Source organism: Castor canadensis, chromosome 5, assembly GCF_047511655.1.
Source record: "Castor canadensis chromosome 5, mCasCan1.hap1v2, whole genome shotgun sequence".
NCBI classification, from domain to species: Eukaryota; Metazoa; Chordata; class Mammalia; order Rodentia; family Castoridae; genus Castor; species Castor canadensis.
In genome coordinates this window covers 168,140,221-168,162,131 of record NC_133390.1, presented here as the reverse complement: position 1 = coordinate 168,162,131, position 21,911 = coordinate 168,140,221, and the positions used below count along the sequence as shown (strand labels likewise).

Here is a 21,911-nt window from a genome sequence, read left to right as displayed (position 1 = left end):
GCCTGAGTGACAGGAGGACTGACTAGGGGTAGGGCGCCCTCCGGGTCCTGGGAGAGGCGGCGGGATGCGGAGGGGAGCCGGGTCGTTGGAGCCCAAGGCGGCGGCCGCCGAGTGCCCGGCAGCGCTCTACGCGCTCTGCAGGTTCGCGGCCGGCTACCGGCAGCTGTCTCAGGAGGCCGCAGGGGCTTCGAGCTGAGTCAGGGTGAGCCGGTGGCCCCTGGAGGCTGCCATGGGGCCGCGGGTAGCGTGTGGGTGCTCTTAGAGGCGGAATCTAGTGGAATGGGTGAATCCCCCCATCCTTTTTTTCTGGAATCCTTGGGTCTTGGGTGTCGTCCGCACCTCCTTCTGCAGGCTACCGGACTGAGGACGGGGGAGTGGGTGTTCACGCACCCCAGGCAGCGTTATTTCTGCATGAACTACTTTGTTCCAAGCGTTTCCTAGGCTCTCCGTACTGTCATAGTCGGGAGGGTGGAGGCCACAGCCGTGAAGGAGGCTGTGAGCTCATCCTCTCCATCCTGGATCTCTGCCTTCAGCCCCCTCCTCTGCGCTCCAGAGAGCCAACCTTATGATCTCGCTACAATGAAATCTGAACTGGCCACTATCCTGTGGAAGGGTCCTTCAAGGCTCTCCTTTGCCTCTAGAATCAATTTCCAGATTCCTTCCACGCCTCCCCTCCCACAGTCCATTCCTGATATGGACTTAGCGTGCATTTTCAAGCCCTTGGGCCACATGCTCTTCTCTCCCTGCAATGCCCTTCCTCTTCTTACAAGCCTGGTAAATTCTTCAGCCCACAAGATTCGGCTCATATACCATCTCCTCCCTGGATCCCTGCCCCGCACTGGCTTCGGATTTAACTCCTATAGTGCTTGGTATGCAACTCAGTTATAGTTGGTGTCAAGCCATGGCTAATTAAGTGTAGTGGTAATTTATCTTTAGTGTTAGGCTGCCTGAGTCTGAATCCTCCCTGATAATAACTGGACCACTTGTGTGCCTCAGTTTTCTCAACTGTAAAATCAAATATTTATCTCAGAGGGTTTGAAGCGTGAGTTCCTGTGCCAAGTGCCAAGAATAGTGCTTGGCACATAGCTAACATTTAATAAGTGCTAGCTATATATACAATTATATATATATATATTATTTCATACAGTAGACTCTTGGTATCTGAAAACGGTTCTCTAAAGACCATCACTGAGGAAAAACTGCCCCGGATGCACAGAGTTCAATATAGTTACTGCAGATGCTTGATTCACTTTCCCACGGCTACCTAATGTTTGCTAACGACATGTCACCTTTCAACAAATCCAAAATTTTCACTGAAATTAAGCACGTTATGTGCCCTTTTTTGGCTTGGGAAGATTATCATAACTTTTACTTTGCTTTCGGGGCATCATTTGCTTTTTCTGTGTGTGTGGTACTTGGGTTTGAACTCAGGGGCTCATGCTTGCTAGGAAGCACTCTTCCACTTGAGCCGCTCCCCAAGCCCTATTTTGTGTTGGGTATTTTCAAGATAGGGTCTTGCAAGGCAGGTGCTGATGGCTCACGCCTCTAATCCTAACTACTCAGGAGGCAGAGGTCAGGAGGACCACCGTTTGAAGCCAACTCAGGCAAATAGTTTGCAAGACTATCTCAAGAAAACCCATCACAAGAAAAGGGCTGGTGGAGTGGCTCAAGGTGTAGGCCCTGAGTTCAAACCCTAGTATCTGAAAAAAAAAACCAAAACAACAGATAGGGTCTTGTAAACTATTTGCTGGGGGCTGTCTTCCAATAGCAATCCTCCTGATCTCTGCCTCTTGAGTAGCTAGTATTACAGGCTTGAGTCACTGGTGCCTGGCAGCCTTTGCTTTTTTAGAGGCATTTTTCACACAGTTGAGGGCAGGGAAATCACATAGTGATTTAAACACAACTGACGCTAATGAGGGCCTGACCAAGAGCTTCTCTGAATCAACTGAGCTGTGTTAACATGTGGGCAGAAATTTAAAATTTTTGCCTTTGAAATTTGACTTTAAAACATTTATTATTTTTGACCACACTTGGTCAAAACTACGTGTAATAATAAACCCACGAATAATGCAGGCTTACTGCATACATCACATATATTTGTGGTGCCAGGGATCAAACCCAGGGGCTCATGAATGCTGGGCAGAAGGTGTTATGATCCCCATTGCAGATGAGGAAACCAAGGTCTGGTAAGGTTAAGTACACGGGCACATGGATAAGAACCTAGATAGTATTGTGTGGTGGGAAACAAGAGCAAGGTTCTCGGCCTTGACTTTTTTTTTGGTGGTACTGGGGGTTTGAACTCAGGACCTTGTGCTTGATAGGCAAACGCTCTACCACTTGAGCCACACCTTCAACCTAGAGCAAAGCTCTTGACTGTGATGCCATCTATGTGTTGTCAGTATTACCTGGATGTCTCCAGCACTTCAACTTGGTTCTGCCCTAGGCAAATCCCTGCTCTCTCTCCATCTTGTCCTCCTTTATCCTGCGTCTCAGGGATAGTACCGGGGATGGGGCCCAAGCTAGGAATTCTTGCACTCATTCTCCACCTGTTACTCACTTTCCACTTTATCCCTCCTCTCATGCCAACTCAGCGTCACCACTCAGGCCACTATCATTGCTTGCCTGGCTCTCCCCCCACCCCCACAAACATTTCATAATGCTTGAGAATTTTCATTGTATGGAGTGCTGGGATTACAGGCGTGAACCACCACACCCAGCTCTCCCAAGAATTTCATATGGTCTGCCAAGCCCTTGAAGATTTGCAAACCCACTCTGTCACCAGCCTTCTCTCCATGCCCCTGACAGGCTTGCTGTTCAAGAAATGTGCTTTCTTGCAAATTAAAACCACACTAAGATTCCACCTCACCCCTGTTAGAACAGCCATCATCAGCAACACCACCAACAACAGGTGTTGGCGAGGATGCGGGGAAAAAGGAACCCTCTTACACTGTTGGTGGGAATGTAAACTAGTACAACCACTCTGGAAAAAAATTTGGAGGCTACTTAAAAAGCTGGACATCGATCTACCATTTGATCCAGCAATACCACTCTTGGGGATATACCCAAAAGACTGTTACTCCAGAGGCACCTGCACATCCATGTTTATTGCGGCACTATTCACAATAGCCAAGTTATGGAAACAGCCAAGATGCCCCACCACTGACGAATGGATTAAGAAAATGTGGTATCTATACACAATGGAATTTTATGCAGCCATGAAGAAGAACGAAATGTTATCATTCGCTGGTAAATGGATGGAATTGGAGAACATCATTCTGAGTGAGGTTATGCTGGCCCAAAAGACCAAAAATCGTATGTTCTCCCTCATATGTGGACATTAGATCAAGGGCAAACACAACAAGGGGATTGGACTATGAGCACATGATAAAAGCGAGAGCACACAAGGGAGGGGTGAGGATAGGTAAGACACCTAAAAAACTAGCTAGCATTTGTTGCCCTTAATGCAGAGAAACTAAAGCAGATACCTTAAAGCAACTGAGGCCAATAGGAAAAGGGGACCAGGTACTAGAGAAAAGGTTAGATCAAAAAGAATTAACCTAGAAGGTAACACCCACGCACAGGAAATCAATGTGAGTCAATGCCCTGTATAGCTATCTTTATCTCAACCAGCAAAACCCCTTGTTCCTTCCTATTATTGCTTATACTCTCTCTACAACAAAATTAGAGATAAGGGCAAAATAGTTTCTGCTGGGTATTGAGGGGGGGAGCGGGAGGGGGTGGAGTGGGTGGTAAGGGAGGGGGTGGGGGCAGGGAGGAGAAATAAACCAAGCCTTGTATGCACATATGAATAATAAAAGAAAAATGAAAAAAAAAAAAAAAAGAAATGTGCTTTCTTGCATCTTCCTCATGGTACTCAATTGTATTGTGTGAGTTCTTTTTGTTGCAAATGTCAGAAGTCTAAATGAAACAGACTTTAAAAAGACTTGATTCATGGAACTGGGGTGCCAAAGCATGTACTTGTTCCTCTCTAGTTCTTGGTTATTTACCTCTGTTTGGCTTTCTTCCTGCTGTAGCTGTCTCCACCAGTCAGTCTAGATTGACTCCCTCCTCTTTTATTTATATATTTGTTTTTGGAGACAGGGTCTCATTATGTAGCCCAGGTTGGCCTTGAACTCTCCATCCTCCTGAGTGCTGGGATTATAGGCACGTGCTACCTTTTGCTTCTCCATCCTCTATTCATTTATTTTTATTTACTTTGGCAGTACTGGGGTTTGAACTCAGGGCCTTGAGCTAGCTAGGCAGGTGCACTTGAATTATTCCCTTCTTCCTCCTTTCTTAGTAATCCCACTACTAAAAAAATTTTACTCTCTTTTAGTGATTAATTCCAGAGAATTTAATCCAGTGATTAAAACCAGAACACTGTTTTTTAACCAGTGTAGTAGTGTTGGGTCCTTGTGACTGAGACAAGGTAGATCAGGTAACCAACTAGGGGACCAAATGCCATAATCAAAAACAAAATTTTTTTTGGCAGTACTGGGGTTTGAACCCAGGGCCTTGTGTTTGCTAGGTAGTGGTTCTACCACTTGAACCACTCTGCTAGCAAGGCCTTGTCTCAAAAACCCAAAATACAGGGCTGGCAGAGTGGCTCAAGTGGTAAAAGTTCCAGGTGGTGCCTATCGCTGGGGCAAGGACCATGCCTGGTTGCCTCTGCCTCCCAAGGGCTAAATTACAGGCATGGACCATCACGTACTGCTCACATCTAAACTATATCACATCAGCCTGAGAACTGATTGGAAAGGTAGCCCTGCCCCTTCAAATTGTCACAAGATCCCAGGTGGATTTGTATGCACATTAGGTTGGAAAGTATGGCTGTATGCCCAAGAGAGTTGAGAGTCACAATTTCAGACCTGAAAACACCCACCTTCCAATCCCAGACCTGACAACTCCAATTCTTCGCATGTGACTGTTTGATGGTGGTGGTGGTGTGAAGTGGGGGTAGGAGGGCAAGGCAAAGGAGAGGGATCTGGGTTAACAGGAGTAAAAGGGGCTGGTAGAATCTTCCTGACAGGACTTCCTGCCTCTCCTCCCTCTCCCCCAGGCCTGCACAACCAGCTGCTGGCAGAGCTGAACAGGTTGGGTGTTGAGGCAGAGACCTGGGTTGTGTTGGAATGCACTTGGGTGCTATGTTTGTCACCGGGGAGAGCTTCCTGCAGGACCTGGGCCGGACCCATCCATCACCTCAGCTTGCTCTTTCTGGGTGTCTGCTCCTGTGGGAGCCCAGGTGTTCCATATAGGCACTTCCTCCCGGAAGCCCAAAGGGCAGAGCCTGTGGTAGGCCAGTGGAAAGGTGGCTCAAGGGGTTGGGGAAGTGGGCCAGTGGGTGCTGTGGCTGGAGGAACTGCTGGTGGAGATGGAACAGGAGATAAATGTGCCCCTCTGGAGGGTGGAGCCATCTATGGGAACCTAGAGCCAGAGGCAGGCCCAGGGTTCTGAAGGGGGAGGGGCTTTCCCTGGCTGTCTTCCCATATTCTGAGCCTGTTGGAGGGTGACCTGAGCTTTCACCTGGCCATAACAGTCACACATACTCTTCAGCCTAAGATCTGACTCATCAGCATCTGTAACACATCTGGGTTTGCCCGGCATTCAGACATTCCTGCTACATGCCCTAATCCCATAGAAATGGGCATTAAAGCCTCACAGGTTAAACGTGTGCTCTACCACTCACCTATACTCCCAGCCAAACAGGCGTTATTGTGACACTCTTTTGTTGTTGTTGTTGTGCTGGGTGGAGGTACATTGTGGCATTTACAAAAGTACTTACAATGTATCAAACATACATACTTGAATTAACCCCCTCCATCACTCTCCTTTATCTTCTTCACCCCTCCTGACACTTTTTTTTTTGGCAACACTGGGGTTTGAACTCAGGGTCTCACGTTTGCTAGGCAGGCACTCTGCCATTTGAGCCACTGTGCCGGCCCTTTTTTGTGTTGGGTATTTTTGAGCTCAGCTTTGTGAGAAACAGATGAAGAAACATTCAGTGATAAAATAATTAAGGTTACAAGGGATTATATCCTAGTTACCCCACCACTCAGCCCTGTAGTTCATCAGCTCCACTCTTATAGAGAACAGGGCTGGCCGGGCCCTGATGGCTCACGTCTGTAATCCTAGTGATTTGGGAGGCTGAGATTGGGAAGATCAAGGAGACCCCATCTCCAAAATAACCAGAGCAAAATGGACTGGAGGTGTGCCTCAAGTGGTAGAGTGCCTGCTTTGCAAAAAGCAACAAAAGGGGGGTGGGGAGGAGAGAGAAGAGAGGAGAGAGAGAGAGAGAGAAAGAGAGAGAGAGGCAGAGCTCTAGCCTAGAAGGCACAGGACCTGGGTTCAATTCCCAGCACCACTAAAAACAAAAACAAAACAAAACCACGCCCTGCCCCCCCCCCCCCCAAAAAAAACCCTACCCTGAGTATCTCCAACACAAGAGTAACTGTAAGGCAATAACTTGTACAAAAACAACCAAGACAATATTTATTTAATTTACATTACAAGGGCTCAACCAGATACTTAATTTAAAACAGAAACAAAACAAAAATAACACCACAGCACAAAGATAGAGTCCTACACAGAAATCAAGGAAAAGACAGACCATCTAAGAAAAAATAAAGACAACCCAGGAGAGGCTGGACAGTCCGGGTCAGGGCTCTTGGCTGGAGACCTGCTTCGAGTAGGTTTCTTGGAGGTACTTCTTAAAAGCTGGAAAAGAACAGGCAAGTCCCAGGTGAATGATGGAGATAGGAGTTCATGAAGATGGGCAAGCTGGCATCCTGAATAGGGACGTAAAGGTGGGGGAGGTTGGGGAGGGGCTGTTCTTTCCAGCACAGCAGACTTTCCCTGTGCTGCCTACAGTCGGGTTCCCAATGGGTTTGCTTCCAGTGAAATGGAGGAGGGCATAGGCAATGTGAATACAGAAGGAGCACCAAGGTGAAGGAAGAAGAGGGCTGACTCCCTCCCTTCTCCCAGACCAAACCAGTCCCAAGTCACTGGGAAGGAGATCACCTTGAGCTGGACGAAGACCCACCTGTGGGGTTTTTCCAGAGCTCAGCAGCATGTGTGTTCAGAGGACTATCGATATTGGGTTCTGTGGGTAGAGAGACAGAACAGTTAAGGGAGTGGGAGAGGCTGACCTGGGGGGACCCCGATAAGCCCCCCATGTTGTGTAGGAGGGTGTGGTCTCAGAAGTCACCTCCTAGCAGGCTCTGGATGGACAGCAGGATGGTCCTGACATCATATAGGGCAGACCACTTGTCCTTGAGGATGTCCAAGCAGATGTTACCCTGGGTGTCCACATTGGGGTGATAGCAGGGCGTGAGGAACTTCACTGTGGGTGCATTGTAAGGGTAGCCACTGGGAAACTCTAGGGAGAGCTTATACCTCAGATCTTCATATACCTGGCATTTGGAGAAAGAGAGAGGTGGAGAGTAAATTTCCCCCACAGCCCATACATATCCCAACCCAAGCCCTACCTGAGGGGCTTGAAAGTTGGACCTTTTAAGTTTGAGACTGGACAGCAGACAATGTGTTAAGCTGGGTGGGTGCTTTCCTCTTATCTGCTGGAGACATCAGCAACTCTGTGGTCTAAGTATGGCAAATTGGCACTACAGCTGAGCATTAGTTCAGTTAGCATCTTAGTTGCCAACAGGAGAAAGTTACATTTGTCACAGATTTGGATTTCTGACTCAAACCAGATCTGCAGCAATGGGAAGCTGCCTCTTTGAGACCTGTACACTCCATTGGCCAAAGTCTTCAGCCATTCACTTCATTGTGATCTAGTTGCTTTAAACCTGTCTTTTTATTGCACAGGAAGAGAACAAAGCCACAAGGTGGGCAGTGAAAAGGCACAGGGAAGAAGACCTGGCACTTGGATCTCATATCCTGCCTTTCCCCTAAACTCAGCAAAGTGACACTCATCCACACTTACCGTACCAGCTGCTCCATGGATAGTCCCTACCCATTTGAAAAGGTTGTCTGATTCAGGGAAGGCAGAGATTCCTTTGTCACCAGACATCTAAGGAGGAAACACAACACTGTTGGACTTCAGAGTACACTTTTGGACACAGAAAAGGAGTGTCAATGGGAGAGTCCCTGTTCTTGATCTCATCTCACTGTGATCCCAGATAAAGCAACCAGACCCAACTGACAGGTTTGTTATCAGACTGAGGAGGGCAGTTCTACATCCACGGTCTTGTGGTTGCTGGGAACTCAAATATACAAAATGGCATTGGTAGGTTTGAATTGAATATTTAGGTTAATGTAGCAAATGATAACCAGGAAGAGAGGATTCTAAGTACAACAGGACTAGAAATACAAAGATGGGTGGGGAGTCGGCTGTGGGTAAAGCCTGGGGCCAGGAAGTAGGGATGAACAGGACAGGGAGGGCTTTATGGGAGCCAGGGAACTGTTCTAAAAAGAAGGAAAACGACTTCCCAGAAGAGTAAATGATACTGAAGGAGCCGGAAGTAGGAAAGGAGGCTAACTGATAATTTGGTGGGCAGTGAGAGAGGTGGATCAACTGGGGATCTGAGAACTCTCAGACACTCACCATGAGCGTCATCAGCTCCTGCTGTAGCCTGCAAAGAGAATTCAGAGTCACCTGGGAGTCTGAGTGCGTCCAGGTGGTGCATCTCCAACCACCCGACTCTCTCCTGAGTTGTCAAAGAAGCTTCCCCCTTCTTCAAAGTCAGGCTTAGCTTGGGGGCACACTCATCAGCAGCACGGGAAGACCCCAGTGGGTCTCCACCATCCCGAATTCCTGGCTCTTGGAGGATGACTATGGCCCGTTCTGGGAGGAGCCTGGCAGCATCTCTAGCTTCCCGTCTTCCTTCAGAAGAGTATCAAAGAACAGCCTGAGCTCCTGGAGGGCCCCTACATCTTCCCAATCTCATCCGCTCTTGGAGGTGGGGTGGGGTCCCAGAGTCTTTGCTTCGGGCCCGTAAATGTGACATCCTCGCCACTCACCTCTTGCCCACAGGACCCCGGGCGCCGCCCCCGCTCGGCTCGGCTCCTTTACGGGCGGCGGCGACGCTGGCGGCGGCTGGGTCGCGGTTTTGGGAGGCCATCGGAGCGACTCTGGCAAGGAGACAGGAACTCCGAGAACACGACTGCAACTGCGGGGCTGCGGGCCCGCCCGCCCGCGTTTGAATTGTAACCCTCCGGCAGCATCAGCCAATCATCTGCTCGCTTGGGTTTGATCCAGCCAATGCGGCGCATCGTGGCGCTCTGTCACTGCGCAACCGCTAGACCCACCCACCACCGCACTGCTACTCGTTGGCGTGGTCCTTCTTCCGGCCGCGGACTGGGAGGAGAGGCTGCCTTTAACCAACCAATCTGTAGCTGATTGGTGACCTTTCGAAAACGCCGACCATTAAAGGGACAAGAAAACGTCCACGTGGACGAGCCCCTAAAGAGGTCAAATGCCTTGCTTCCCTTTGGCACACCCTGCTCGCCCGGCAGTTATCGCTTCTTCCGGGAAAGGGAGCGTCTCTAATCTGGCAGCTCTGGTACCCGCCCCCAAACCCGAAGCCATTGATCCTTCCTCTATTGCAATGGTCCTGGCACCTCTGTTGGGGTCCCAATTATCTGAAAAGCCTAAGGATGTGGGGGACCATGAGCCTGATGGTCATTGCAGCTGACTCCATTTTAGAAAACGTGGGCTCAAGCCAGGCCTCGGTGGCTCTCAGCTTTAATCCTAGCTACTTGGGGGGAATCGAGGTTGGAGGCCAGCCCCAGCAAATAGTTCCCGACACTCCCATCTCCAAAATAACCAAAGCAAAATTGACTGGGGTGTGACTCAAGCCATAGAGCACCTGCTTTGAAAACAGAAGCCCTGAGTTCAAACTCCAGTCCCACCAAAAAAAGAGAACGTGGGTTCCGACTGGTTTGCTATGTGACGTTGAGCAGGTCAGTTAAGTGTTTTAACCTGTAAAAAGGGCATAATAAAAGCAAATGGCATTTTTCATATCGTTTGTCATCAGCTTCACTCCCCCGCCACCCAATGAGGCTAGCCATCACATTCTGCAACATCCTTACTTTAGTTGGAAAAACACAAGAAATGGACAGGGAAGGCTGGAAACTGCAGCTTGGTTCCCAATATCCTGGGTCTATATGATGGGGGAGGGGCACTTGGTCCTTTTTTCCTACACCCACACCCACTTCTTCTGGAGTCCTTGATGTTCTGTCAGCCCCCTCAAGGCAGACTGCACAGCAGGCTCACCATCTGTGTTTATTACAAACTGTTTAATTGCTTCTTATCCCAATAACTTTACAAATACAGAACCATATGCCAGTCTGGGGGTGCTCTGCAGTGAGTCACTACAAACTAGCCCATGAACAGCTTAATGCTGCTGAGATCCATCTAGGAGCAGTCTCAGCGGTGGCTCAGCCATGTGGGGATGAGGGTCTTGGAGGCAGCTGACAAGTGTGGACAGGAGACCTGGCCTCAGGTCTGTGGAGGTGCTTCAACAGCACGATGCTCATTTTCTGTCCTTAGTGTCTCCATGTACTTCCGCATTTTCTCAACCATCCAGGAGGGTAGGACAAAGGATTTCAGCTCCTCTAATTTCAGGTCCAGGCACCCTCTAGAACAGACATTGAGGTGAGAAGTTAAAGCAAGGGAGGATGTAGGCCCAGCCTCATCCCAGAGACTACGCTGAGGAACAGGGCAGGAGAAGAGTCAGGAGACCCACTGGTTTTACCTGTAGTCATCACTGGCAGCAAGGTCACGGATGTCCTCCTCGATGAGAAGGTAGGCCTGGGGCAGAGCAAAGGAGAGTGGTCACTGTCCCATTCAGCTCAATAATCCTTGAATTTTTTGACAGTATTGGGGTTTGAACTCAGGGCCTCCTGCTTGCTAGGCAGGCCTGCTACCACAACAGCCCGTATTTCCTCCCCCTCCCCCCAACCCATGTCTCTCCATTCACAGTACAGACCAGACATAGGACCTGGGATGAGGTGTATATGGGATAGGTTTACTTTGCCTCCACTTTTTATACAGTCAGTGTAAGAATAAAGGTTTTTGTGTTGGGTATTTTCGAGATAGGGTCTGTCAACTATTTGCCTGGGCTGGCTTCAAACTGTGATCCTCCTCTGCTTTCTCAGTAGCTAAGATTACAGGCATGAGCCACCAGTGCTGGGCTGGAAGGTCTCATGCTGCCCAGATTGGCCCTGAACTACTGGGTTCAAGTGATTCTGCCTCCTCACCTCCCTAGTAGCTGTGATTACAGGAAAGTAAGTACTGAGCCTGCTTCCTTTTTTTCTGTTGGGACTGGGGTTTGAACTCAGGGCCTTGTGCTTGCAAAGCATGCACTCTACTGCTTGAGCCATACCTCCAGTCCATTTTGCTCTCGTTATTTTTGAAAGCCAGGTGCTGATGGCTCACACCTATAATCCTAGCTACTTGGGAGGCTGAGAGTGGGAGAATCTCAGTTTGAGGCCAGCCCAGGCAAACAGTTTGTGAGACCCCATTTCCAAAATAAACAGAGCAAAATAGACTGTAGGTGTGCTCAAATAGTAGAGTACCTGCTTTGCAAGCTTGAAATTCTAACTTTAAAACCCAACTCATGTTAAAAAAAAAAAAAAAAGGAAAAAAAGGAGGAATCTATATGCTAATTCTGGGGATTAAGACAACTTGGTTTTGGGCTTTGTGGCAAAAGGGAAAAACATGATAAACACCTTGCCATCTAGTAACGGGATGCACTATACTGTCCTGGGGCCTGCAGAATTGCTTTGACACAATGCCCTCTTGTGAGTTTACCACAAAAGGGATGTTCATCACATTAGAAAGTGTTTTGTGGACACTTTCTAATATTAGCGACAGGAATAAATGTGTGTCCCTTGAGTACTTGGTCTTCATCTTATGGGTATTGTGAACTATGTAACAGATCAGATGTCCTTGAGAGGGGCCAAGAGCTGAGCTGAATTTACAAATGTCTCCTGGGTCAGCAATGAAAAACAAAACCCAACATTTTTCTAAACTACTCTTTCTGTGACTTAATTTTAGGCTCTGTTCCCTCTGCCCATCTATTTACTTATGTTATATTACATTTTATGTTATCAGTCCTGGTCCCTGAAGTATTTTGTGAAATAAAGTGTGGGCACAGAGCAGTAAACTAAAAGGTAGCTCTCACTGCCACAAGGGAGATGGCATAGCAGTTTGCAAAGCCATTAGATTATATTGGGAGCAGTCTTGACAGTGGGACTGAGTCCTCAGGTGAATAACACTGCATGTGATGGGCAAAGCCCTCCACAGCAGTTTTAGGACACATACAACTATGATTTTCCTAAGGTTACTGCTTGATAGATAGGAGCTGGGAAGTGTTGTAGTGGTGGTGAGTCTGGAAGGTGCTGCCAGGTATGGCAAACATATTTCATTGCACATGCTGATTCCTATGGACAAGGGTGCAGCCTGGAGTACTGTGTAAAGATTCTATAGCTGCATCTGGAGAAAGAGCATTGTGATCAATGAGTAAAATCTATCCATGAGTGAGAAAAGGAGGGGAAAATAGCATTAAGTGTTGTAACTGTCATTCCATAGCTAATATGATCCCAATATGTGATTTTGGGGAAATGGGGTGGGAAGATGAGGGAGTAGAGGGAGCACAGGCCATAGGGAAAGGACTCCAGGGATTTCTGTCTGCACTATGAAATAAAGGAATGGGACTTGTAAGTCTCCCTTCTCAAAGTTCATCAGGCTTAGGGAGTCTCCTAGATTTGGAGGCACACTGTCATAGTAGTCAGAATCTTGGTTCCTGGGCAGGGTGGGACTTTGGCAGTGGTAGGTGTAAACAGTGCTTACCATCTTCCCCCCTGTTGCCCGCATGTGGTGTTGCTCAGCCAGCCAGTGCTTGTCCTGGGGGTCAGCTGCATACTGTGAGGGATGAAGTTACAGGAGAGACATTAGCCTGGTGTGAGGGGCTTTTCTTTTGACCCTTGAGTAGTTCTTACCAATTGCACCTTATCTGACCTGGTGGATGCAGTGGGCTCACAGGCAGAGCCAACTAAGCCCAGGAGACCAGGACTGCAACAATTGCCAGAGATTCAGTATATTTCTATTTCCCAACCCCGTCCTTTCTCAAATCACAGCATCTCTGGCAAATGTGGAACTGGCGACTATTACTTTAGACTCTTCTTTTTAAAAAAATGATCCGAGGTGCCTTACTTATACACCTGTGATTATTACAGACCATATTTTCTAAAACAAAAAAAAATCAGGACATTTCATCATGTATTGAAGCAGAATAGCATTACGGTTAAGGACCTGGTTTTGGAGTTAGATGAGTAAGTTTAAATTCTGGATTTTGTCACTTCTTAGATGGTGTAAGCTGGGCAATAATTTCCTTGAGACTTAAGCGTTCTCATTTGCAAAACAGAAAGTAATCATAGTTATCCAGTTGTAAAGAATAACTGATAGTGCACAAAAAGTGCTAAATATAGTATGTGATACAAAAGCACTCAAAAAAGGCAGGTTTTATAAAATAGGCAGAACATTTGGAAATTATTAGGCAGAAGTTGGTAATTCTGGGTTACTTTTCTTTGAGTTTAAATAAGAATATACTTACATTTAAGTATTACACATATAGGTACTATATACTTATAACTATATAATAAGTATCTAATACTTAAGTATACATAATTATATACTTACAAGTACATACAAGTCATAATTTCAAAGTGTGCATTCTTTGACCTAGCCATCCCATTTTCAGGAATTCACCCTTTACAATCACCTACATATGTATATAAGGATGTTTGGTTTATACCAGTTTATAACAGCATGGGAGAAAATATCTAGCAACAAGGGAGTGATGAAATAAATTATGGAATATACTCTTATGAATTTTATATAGCTATTAAAAATAAAGTGAGGGAGGGCTGGAGGTATGGCTCAAGTAGTAGAGCCAGGCCCTGGGTTCAATCCCTAGTACTGTGAGGGTGAGGGGGGGAGAAAAGGAGATTTAAATTTAATTAATTTAATAATATGGGTAAGTCTCTAAGTTATTATCCATTAGCTTTAGAGTGGACAGCAGACTTTTTTGTAAAGTGTTAGTAAATATTTTAGGCTTTTTACAGACCTTTAAAAACTTGGAAACCCTGGATTGCACAAAACAGGCTACAGGCTTACCTTTAGTTTGGAAGCTCTCAGCACAGAATGTAAGCTCTATAAGGGCAAAGACTTTTGTGTCCATTTTGTTCCCTGCTGTATCTCCAGCACTTTGTAAGAAAGTTGTTGGCCTATAATAGGCACTCAATCAATATTTGTTCAATGAATGAATGAATTTTTTGGGAGAAAATTGAAAACAGAACAATATATACAGTATAATCTCAATAACATTATCAGTAAAGGATGACAACACAGACACACACAGTCTGCGTGTACATACAGAGGGACAGAGGATGTAAACATTGTAGTTGCTGGTGACTTTTAGGGGAGGGGAGTCAGAGCCAGAAGGGAAGGGGCACTTTGTTTTAATTCTCTATTACCACCTGTATATTGTTTGAAACCTTTTTTATTGTTTGTTTTTCTGAGACAGGGTCTTGCTATATAGCACAGGCTGGTTTCGAATACACAATTCTCTTACCTTAGTCTCTGAGTGCTGGGATTACAGATGTGTAATCTGTTTGAATCTTTTTACAAGAAGAAAGGTTTTTTGATACAGGAAAGAGTAGGAAATACTCTGGAATTAGTAGGTATAGGTAAGAACTTTCTCAATGAAACCCCAGCAGCACAGCAACTAAGAGATAGCATAGATAAATGGGACCTCATAAAACTAAAAAGCTTCTGTTCATCAAAAGAAATGGTCTCTAAACTGAAGAGAACACCCACAGAGTGGGAGAAAATATTTGCCAACTATACATCAGACAAAGGACTGATAACCAGAATATATAGGGAACTTAAAAAACTAAATTCTCCCAAAACTAATGAACCAATAAAGAAATGGGCAAGTGAACTAAACAGAACTTTCTCAAAAGAAGAAATTCAAATGGCCAAAAAACACATGAAAAAATGCTCACCATCTCTAGCAATAAAGGAAATACAAATTAAAACCATGCTAAGATTCCACCTCACCCCTGTTAGAATAGCCATCATCAGCAACACCACCACCAACAGGTGTTGGCGAGGATGCTGGGAAAAAGGAACCCTCTTACACTGTTGGTGGGAATGTAAACTAGTACAACCACTCTGGAAAAAAATTTGTAGGCTACTTAAAAAGGTAGACATTGATCTACCATTTGATCCAGCAATACCACTCTTGGGGATATACCCAAAAGACTGTGACACAGGTTACTCCAGAGGCACCTGCACACCCATGTTTATTGCGGCACTATTCACGATAGCCAAGTTATGGAAACAGCCAAGATGCCCCACCACTGACGAATGGATTAAGAAAATGTGGTATCTATACACAATGGAATTTTATGCAACCATGAAGAAGAATGAAATGTTATCATTCGCTGATAAATGGATGGAATTGGAGAACATCATTCTGAGTGAGGTTATGCTGGCCCAAAAGACCAAAAATCGTATGTTCTCCCTCATATGTGGACATTAGATCAAGGGCAAACACAACAAGGGGATTGGACTTTGAGCACATGATAAAAGCGAGAGCACACAAGGGAGGGGTGAGGATAGGTAAAACACCTAAAAAACTAGCTAGAATTTGTTGCCCTTAACGCAGAGAAACTAAAGCAGATACCTTAAAAGCAACTGAGGCCAACAGGAAAAGGGGACCAGGAACTAGAGAAAAGGTTAGATCAAAAAGAATTAACCTAGAAGGTAACACCCATGCACAGGAAATCAATGTGAGTCAATGCCCTGTATAGCTATCCTTATCTCAACCAGCAAAACCCCTTGTTCCTTCCTATTATTGCTTATACTCTCTGTACAACAAAATTAGAAATAAGGGCAAAATAGTTTCTGCTGGGTATTGAGGGGGTGGGGGGGAAAGGGAGGGGGCGGAGTGGGTGGTAAGGGAGGGGGTGTGGGCAGGGGGGAGAAATGACCCAAGCCTTGTATGCACATATGAATAATAAAATTAAAAAAAAAAAAAAAGAAGAAAGGTTTTATATTTCCATTTTCAAAAAGGAAAAGAAAAATTTAAGTGTCTTTCTTTTTCTTTTCAGGGTTGGGGATGGAACTCAGGGCCTTGTGCATGCTAGGTAGGAGCTCTACCACTGAGCTACAACCCCAGCCCTCAAATGAACATCTTTTAAGGACAAAAAAATGGGCCAAAGAAGTGATAGGCAGTTTACAGAAGCAATACAAATAGATTCTAAATGTCTGAAAAGATTCTTACAATTACTAATATAGAACTGTAAAGTAACACAACAAAAAAATTCCCTCCATTTAGTAGACTGGAAAGATTAAAATGAGAAGTAAGAGTGGGTTGGGAGTTTACTACAAATAGTGGGCCTCAGAACTGGGAAAGTATGCTAATAACGATGACCAGCATTTATTATGTCTCACTGTGTGCTGGTCATCATGCTGGTATTTTACTATACTCCTTTTTTGTTGAGACAGGGTCTCCCTATGTAAATCAGGCTGGGCTTGAACTCTGGATCCTCTTGCCCCAGCCTCCCAAGGGCTGGGGTCATAGGCATACATCACTACTCTTGCTTCTGTATTCTTAACCTAAGAGCTTGGCCTATCATCATTCCCGTTTTTTTTTTTTTAAAAGAAAGAAATATTTAATTATTTATTTTGAGAACCAAGGTGTTTTTTTTGTTTTTGTTTTTTGGTGGTATTGGGATTTGAATTCAGGTTCTTGTGCTTGCTAGGTAAATACTTTTACCACTTCAGTCATACCCCAGCTCTATTTATTGGAGACAGCCTCTTGCCACGTAGCCCAGGTTGGACTTGAACTCAACATGTAGCCCAAGGTGGCTTTGTACTCGAGATCCTTTTGCCTCAGCCTCCTGAGTGCTGGGATTACAGGTGCATGATCATTCCCATTCTATTAATTTAGTTATTTTTTGTGGAAATGGGGGTTAAACTCAGGGCCTGTGCTTGATAGGTGGGCCTAGCATTTGAGCCAAGCCTCCCAGTCTTTTTTACTTTAGTTATTTTTCCAACAGGGTTTTACTTTTATGCTTTGGTTGGCTTGGATGGTGATCCTCCCATTTATACCTTCCATGTAGCTGGGACAACAGGCATATGCCACCACATCTAGTTTTTTTAAATTAGTTGAGATGGTATCTTATGAACTTTTTGCCTAGGCCAGCCTCAAACCATGATTCTCCTGATCTCTACCTCTCAAGTAGCTAGGATTACAGGTGTGTAATCCCACTGTGCCTGACCATCATTCCCATTTTATATGTTACAACACAGTCTCAGAAATGTGGAGCCATTTGCTCAGGTTACATAGCTCAGCTAGTAAGCCACCAAGACTGAAACTGTACTCTTGACCACTGTCCATGGGAATTCAAAGTAGGTCCAAGAGCACATCCATCTAGGGGATGATACAAACAAAACTATTGGTAGATCTTAAAGAATAGTTAGGCAAATATGGGTACAGAAGGAAGGTCACTCAGGGAAAGGGAACAACAGGAGTGAAGACTAAGAGAGGAAAATGAAGAAGTAGTAAGTAGGCTGAATTGTCTACATGTTGGGAATCCTAGGCTATAAGGCTAGAAAAGAGCAAGCAGGGGCTGGAAGCATGGTTCATGGAGTAGAGCGCCTGCCTAGCAAGCTCAAAGTCCTGAGTTTAACCCCCCTAGTACTGAAAAATAAAACAAAAAGAACAAGCGGGTTTGCCCTTTGAAGTACTTACAAACCTGACAGACTGTGGAAGACAGAGTCTGTGATTATGGAACCACAAAAGTGGCTGTGTAGTTCTGGCAAGGGCAAAAATATCTCTGGAATACAGTACTATTTATTACCATCTAACTACTATTTTTCTAGCCTCTGAAGGCCTGGTGATACTGGGATTTGAACTCATGGTGTCACACTTGCTAAACAGGCACTCTATCACTTGAGCCGCTCCATCAGCCCTTTTTTTTGTGATGGGTATTTCTGAGATAGGGTCTCTCAAACTATTTGCCCAGGCCGGCTTCAAATTGCTACCCTCCTGATCTCTGCTTCTTGGGATTACAGGCGTAAGCCACTGGCATCTGGCTTCAACACGGCTTTTCTTAAAATTGAAGGTATTTATGCCAGAGATGAAATCGAGTTCTACTTGGGCAAGAGATATGCTTATGTGTACAAAGCAAAAACCAACACAGTGACTCCTGGTGGCAAACCTAACAAAACAAGAGTAATTTGGGGAAAGGTGCCCATGGAAACAATGGCATGGTTTGGGCAAAATTCCAAAGCAACCTTACTGATAAGGGCTATTGGACACAGAACCTGTGTAATGCTGTTTAAATCCTAAATCCTCAAGGATTTAAATTAATTAAAAGTAAAATAAGGGAAAAAAATACTGTATTTTTAATGTTTAGATGCTTTTGTGTCTGATAAAATACAGTTTGTGTAAGATTTCCTTCATTCTTTTCTCAAGCAATGGAGGTCAAGTAAGTTGCTCTTTGGGGGAGGAGTCCCCCCCCTTTTTTTTTTAGGAGTCCCCTTTTTGAAAACAAGAATCCTGCCTTGCTCCAACTGCTTTATTTTATAGACAACTGAATAAGGTGATGATTAAGAGCTCAGGCTTTGGAGAAGCAACTTACCATTTACTCGCTGAGTAACTGCACAAGTCTCTCGGCCTTTACTGTCCTCAGCTTTATTCAAGTTTGTAAAATATACCAGTCCTTTTTTTTTGAGACAGGGTCTCACTATGTTGCCGCATCTGGCTTGAACTCCTATGTTCAAGTGCTTTCCCGGCTCAACTTCCCCAGTAGCTGGGAACAGGCCCATACCACTGCTAATAGTACCTATCATAAGGGACAGTTCCATGAGGCACATAACTGTATCTCTTAAAAATGTGTTTAGCATACAGTAACCATGCAAACAAAGAAAGTAGCTATATTATGATTACTGAGGCACAGAAGCATTGGGCAAATCACAAAAGGTAAAGGTGAGTGGCAGAGGGGCAAGTAGAACCCAGGTGTCCCGACTTCCAGATCAGTGTGTATTCCAGAGCTGCTCTGTGCTGTGCACAGCTCCCAGCATGCCTACATCTCATGTAATGGCCTGCCTACCTCCCAGCACTCACCTACCTTAAAGAGGTGCGGGTGTTTGATGTAGATTCTTCCTCTGGTGCCCCCCATCCCTAGGGCCCTGAAAAGTAAAAGATGAGTGGTAAAGATTCCAGCAGGTGCAGCCCCTAGCAGTGGACCCCTGAGCTGCCCCCTCTGTCAGCACTGAAGCTCTTAGACTTACTTGTTGGCTCGAGATCCCAACACAAAGGTGGTAGATTCATTCAGCCGAGCTGGGTCCCACTATGCAAAAAGAGAAAGACTGGTAAGGCTGAGGTTTAATGTGGTGGGCAGGATAGAACCACTTCCCCTTTCCTTTTCTCCTCATCATTTGCATCCATTATTCCACAAACAGTTTATTCAGGATACAGAGTATTCATAACATGCTAGGCTCTGTGCTAGGTGCTGGGGATAAAGAGATGAGTAAAATGCAGTCTCTGTTTTCCAGGAGCCCCAGATATAAATATAAACAACCAGACCACTATGCAATGGGGAAATGACACAGCTGAGTGCAATGCGTGAGGAATACCAAAGGAGACAGTACAGTCGATAAGTCTCCTTTGAAGAGATAATCCCAGAGTTCATTTTGAAAGGGTGAGCACGAGTTAAACAGAGTGGAGGGAAGGAAGGAGGGCATTCTAGAGAGAGGGCAGCATGTATGAAGGCAAGTGAGAGTTGGCCTGGCATCTTGAAACTACAAGCAATTCAGTGTTGCTAAAGGAGAGAGAGCAAGTAAGGGGGTAGCACTTGGTGAGGCTGGAAAGAGGCCCAGAAGAGCTGGAGGCCTAGGAAGTTTCATTTAGGGGTTTGCATTTTAATTATTCTGCAGGCAATGGACAGTCACTGAAGGCCTCTAAAACAGGGAGTGAGAAATGTACTTTAATGACTGCTCACCCAGCAATGTGGATAATGGATTTGCAGGAGCAAGATGACAGGCAGGGAAAGCAGCTTATAAAGGTTGCTGTAATAAAGCAGAACTAAAGATGATGAAGGCCTGAGTCATGGCAGCAGTGAGCAGGAAAAGGAAGGAAGAATTGGAGTTTATTTAGAAGGAAGAATTTACGGCTTGACTGGATATAGGGAGGCAAGGGAAAGGAAGAGGCAAAGATGATTAAGGTAAGAAAATGTAAAAGACCTTTGAGCAAAGATTCTGATTTCAATTTTGGATATGCTGTGTTTGAAATCCCTGTGGAAATTTTAGGCAGAGAGGTCTAGCAGACAGGAGGTTATTTATACAAGTTTTAAAGTAGAAGAGTCTGCAATGAACAAAGAGACTGAGGAGTTATAGCATATGGTGGTCCCTGAAGCCATGAGTGAATTTTAGATCATCCAGAGGAGATTTTGGTAAAGGGGTCAAGGAGAGAATTCTGGGGGGGGACTCCAGTTATATGGATCATTGCTGAGGAAGAAGAACAAGAAAAGGAGTTTGGAAAGAACAAAAAGATTCAGGAAAGCGGGTTCACCAGCTGGAAGGGAGTAGTTTTAGAGGAACAACATGATGACTAGAGGGAAAGCAGAGAAGGCCAGAAGCAAGACGTGGCTATATTCTGGACATGGTTCCATTGAGGACAAGAGTACTTTTATCTGTTTTCCTGGGCTTCCATCGATGACATTAGTTGAAGAAAGGATTCTGACTATTAAATGAACTTGCAAACAACTGTTCTGGAGGCAACAGAGGCTAATGGTGTCAACCGACTTCGGATCTAAGACTTGACTCTATCAATTACTTGCTATGTGACTGAGCAAGTCTCCAGTGTATTGAGAGTAAAAGCTACAGAAAATAAGATAATTTTTGCCCACAAGGAACTTGGCAGGAAATGAAGTTCCTTAATTACTAAATGGTAACAGAATCTACCTGATAACTTTATTACAAGATTAAGAGATAACCCATACAGGGCAGAGGAGTAAAGTATTAGTAAAACAAAGGACTCAGCCTTCTTTGTTAGAGACTGTTTTTTTTTTTGATGTTAGGGATCAAAGCCAGGGTTTCATACATGATGGACAGGTGCTCTGCCATTCAGTTACATCACCTGCTGAGCTCTGTTTTGCCTTTAATTGCAATTCCTTTGTGGGATCCTATTTGGAGGCCAGGGTAGTTGGAGGCAGGGATGAGGAAAATGGCTCTGCAATAGTATAAACACATCCTATATCACCCCAACTGTTCTTTTCTCATAGGGAGGCCCCAGAGCCTTGGTTGAGTCTCTCTGGGGTATAGGTTACTGCCATGCTCACAAAAGCATACCTTGGGGCCTTCTCGGCGAATTGGCTCACAGGATTTTGGCTTCCATCTGCTTGGAAGGAAGGAAGATAGGTGAATTCTCCAAGGGGGTGAGGTGAAAGGTAGTGCCTAAGATTGGAAGAAAGCTTGGTGGTGGTGGTAGCTCCTCACATACTCTCAGTTTAGCACCTGTATACTTCTTCCTGGCAACTCATGAGGAAGTACAAAGGAAAATAAAAGCACTGGACCAGAGGCACTCTGTTACTGGCTCTGATATGACCTAGCAGTGGGGCAAGTCCAGGAACCTCTGGTTGTAGCTTCTCATCTGTCAAAAGGAGACAACAGCAGCATAGAACAACATCCCTAACCATCTTGTGCTCATAAGGAATGAAAATGCTTCAGGAAGGAGACAAATTTAAGGGATGATGGTTAATACCACTCCATCTCCTAAGCCGGTGATTTCAAACTATCCCACACCCTTAACTAGACCAATGTGGCTTTTCCTGTGTTTGTTTATTTATTTTGGTGGGACTGGGGTTTGCAATCAGGG

The 21,911-nt window shown here is 45.3% G+C and overlaps 2 protein-coding genes and 1 non-coding gene across 6 annotated transcripts in view; all 3 read right to left on the bottom strand.

Moving 5' to 3' along the window:
- Positions 1-6,463: 6,463 nt before the first annotated feature.
- On the bottom strand, positions 6,464-9,180 carry Ube2c (ubiquitin conjugating enzyme E2 C). 2 transcript variants are annotated; one of them, XM_074074862.1, is made up of 6 exons: positions 8,977-9,180; positions 8,561-8,588; positions 7,940-8,026; positions 7,205-7,409; positions 7,040-7,099; positions 6,464-6,785 (listed from the first exon to the last, which is right to left on the bottom strand). In XM_074074862.1, the coding sequence occupies exons 1-6, from the start codon at positions 9,075-9,077 to the stop codon at positions 6,580-6,582; spliced, it is 687 nt and encodes a 228-aa protein (XP_073930963.1). In that variant the 5' UTR covers positions 9,078-9,180; the 3' UTR covers positions 6,464-6,579. The 2 variants fall into 2 exon arrangements, with proteins under 2 accessions (XP_073930963.1, XP_020023684.1); XM_020168095.2 differs by having other exon boundaries at positions 6,464-6,714; positions 8,977-9,170.
- Positions 9,181-10,235: 1,055 nt separating this feature from the next.
- Dnttip1 (deoxynucleotidyltransferase terminal interacting protein 1) overlaps positions 10,236-21,911 on the bottom strand; it is a 27,713-nt gene continuing 16,037 nt past the window's right edge. For 2 of the 3 annotated variants that reach the window (XM_074074857.1, XM_074074856.1), the window contains 6 exons: positions 21,386-21,434; positions 19,328-19,386; positions 19,165-19,225; positions 12,812-12,883; positions 10,713-10,768; positions 10,236-10,595 (listed from right to left, as the gene is read on the bottom strand). In XM_074074857.1, coding sequence (XP_073930958.1) covers positions 10,457-10,595; positions 10,713-10,768; positions 12,812-12,883; positions 19,165-19,225; positions 19,328-19,386; positions 21,386-21,434 — 436 coding nt within the window. In that variant the 3' untranslated portion in view covers positions 10,236-10,456. The remainder of the gene's footprint in view (positions 10,596-10,712; positions 10,769-12,811; positions 12,884-19,164; positions 19,226-19,327; positions 19,387-21,385; positions 21,435-21,911) is intronic. The other variant, XM_020168023.2, reaches the window with a different exon arrangement.
- On the bottom strand, positions 10,920-11,055 carry LOC141423758 (small nucleolar RNA SNORA51). Its single transcript, XR_012448572.1, has one exon. It is a non-coding gene; the product is annotated as a small nucleolar RNA SNORA51 (small nucleolar RNA).

Excerpts from the sequence above, each read along its gene's own strand:
- Ube2c (XM_074074862.1), bottom strand. The coding sequence starts at position 9,077 with ATGGCCTCCCAAAACCGCGACCCAGCCGCCGCCAGCGTCGCCGCCGCC. Across the intron at positions 8,027-8,560 it reads AGGAGCTGATGACGCTCATG|ATGTCTGGTGACAAAGGAAT; the intron begins GTGAGTGTCTGA and ends TTTCCTCCTTAG. Across the intron at positions 7,410-7,939 it reads TCCATGGAGCAGCTGGTACG|GTATATGAAGATCTGAGGTA; the intron begins GTAAGTGTGGAT and ends TCCAAATGCCAG.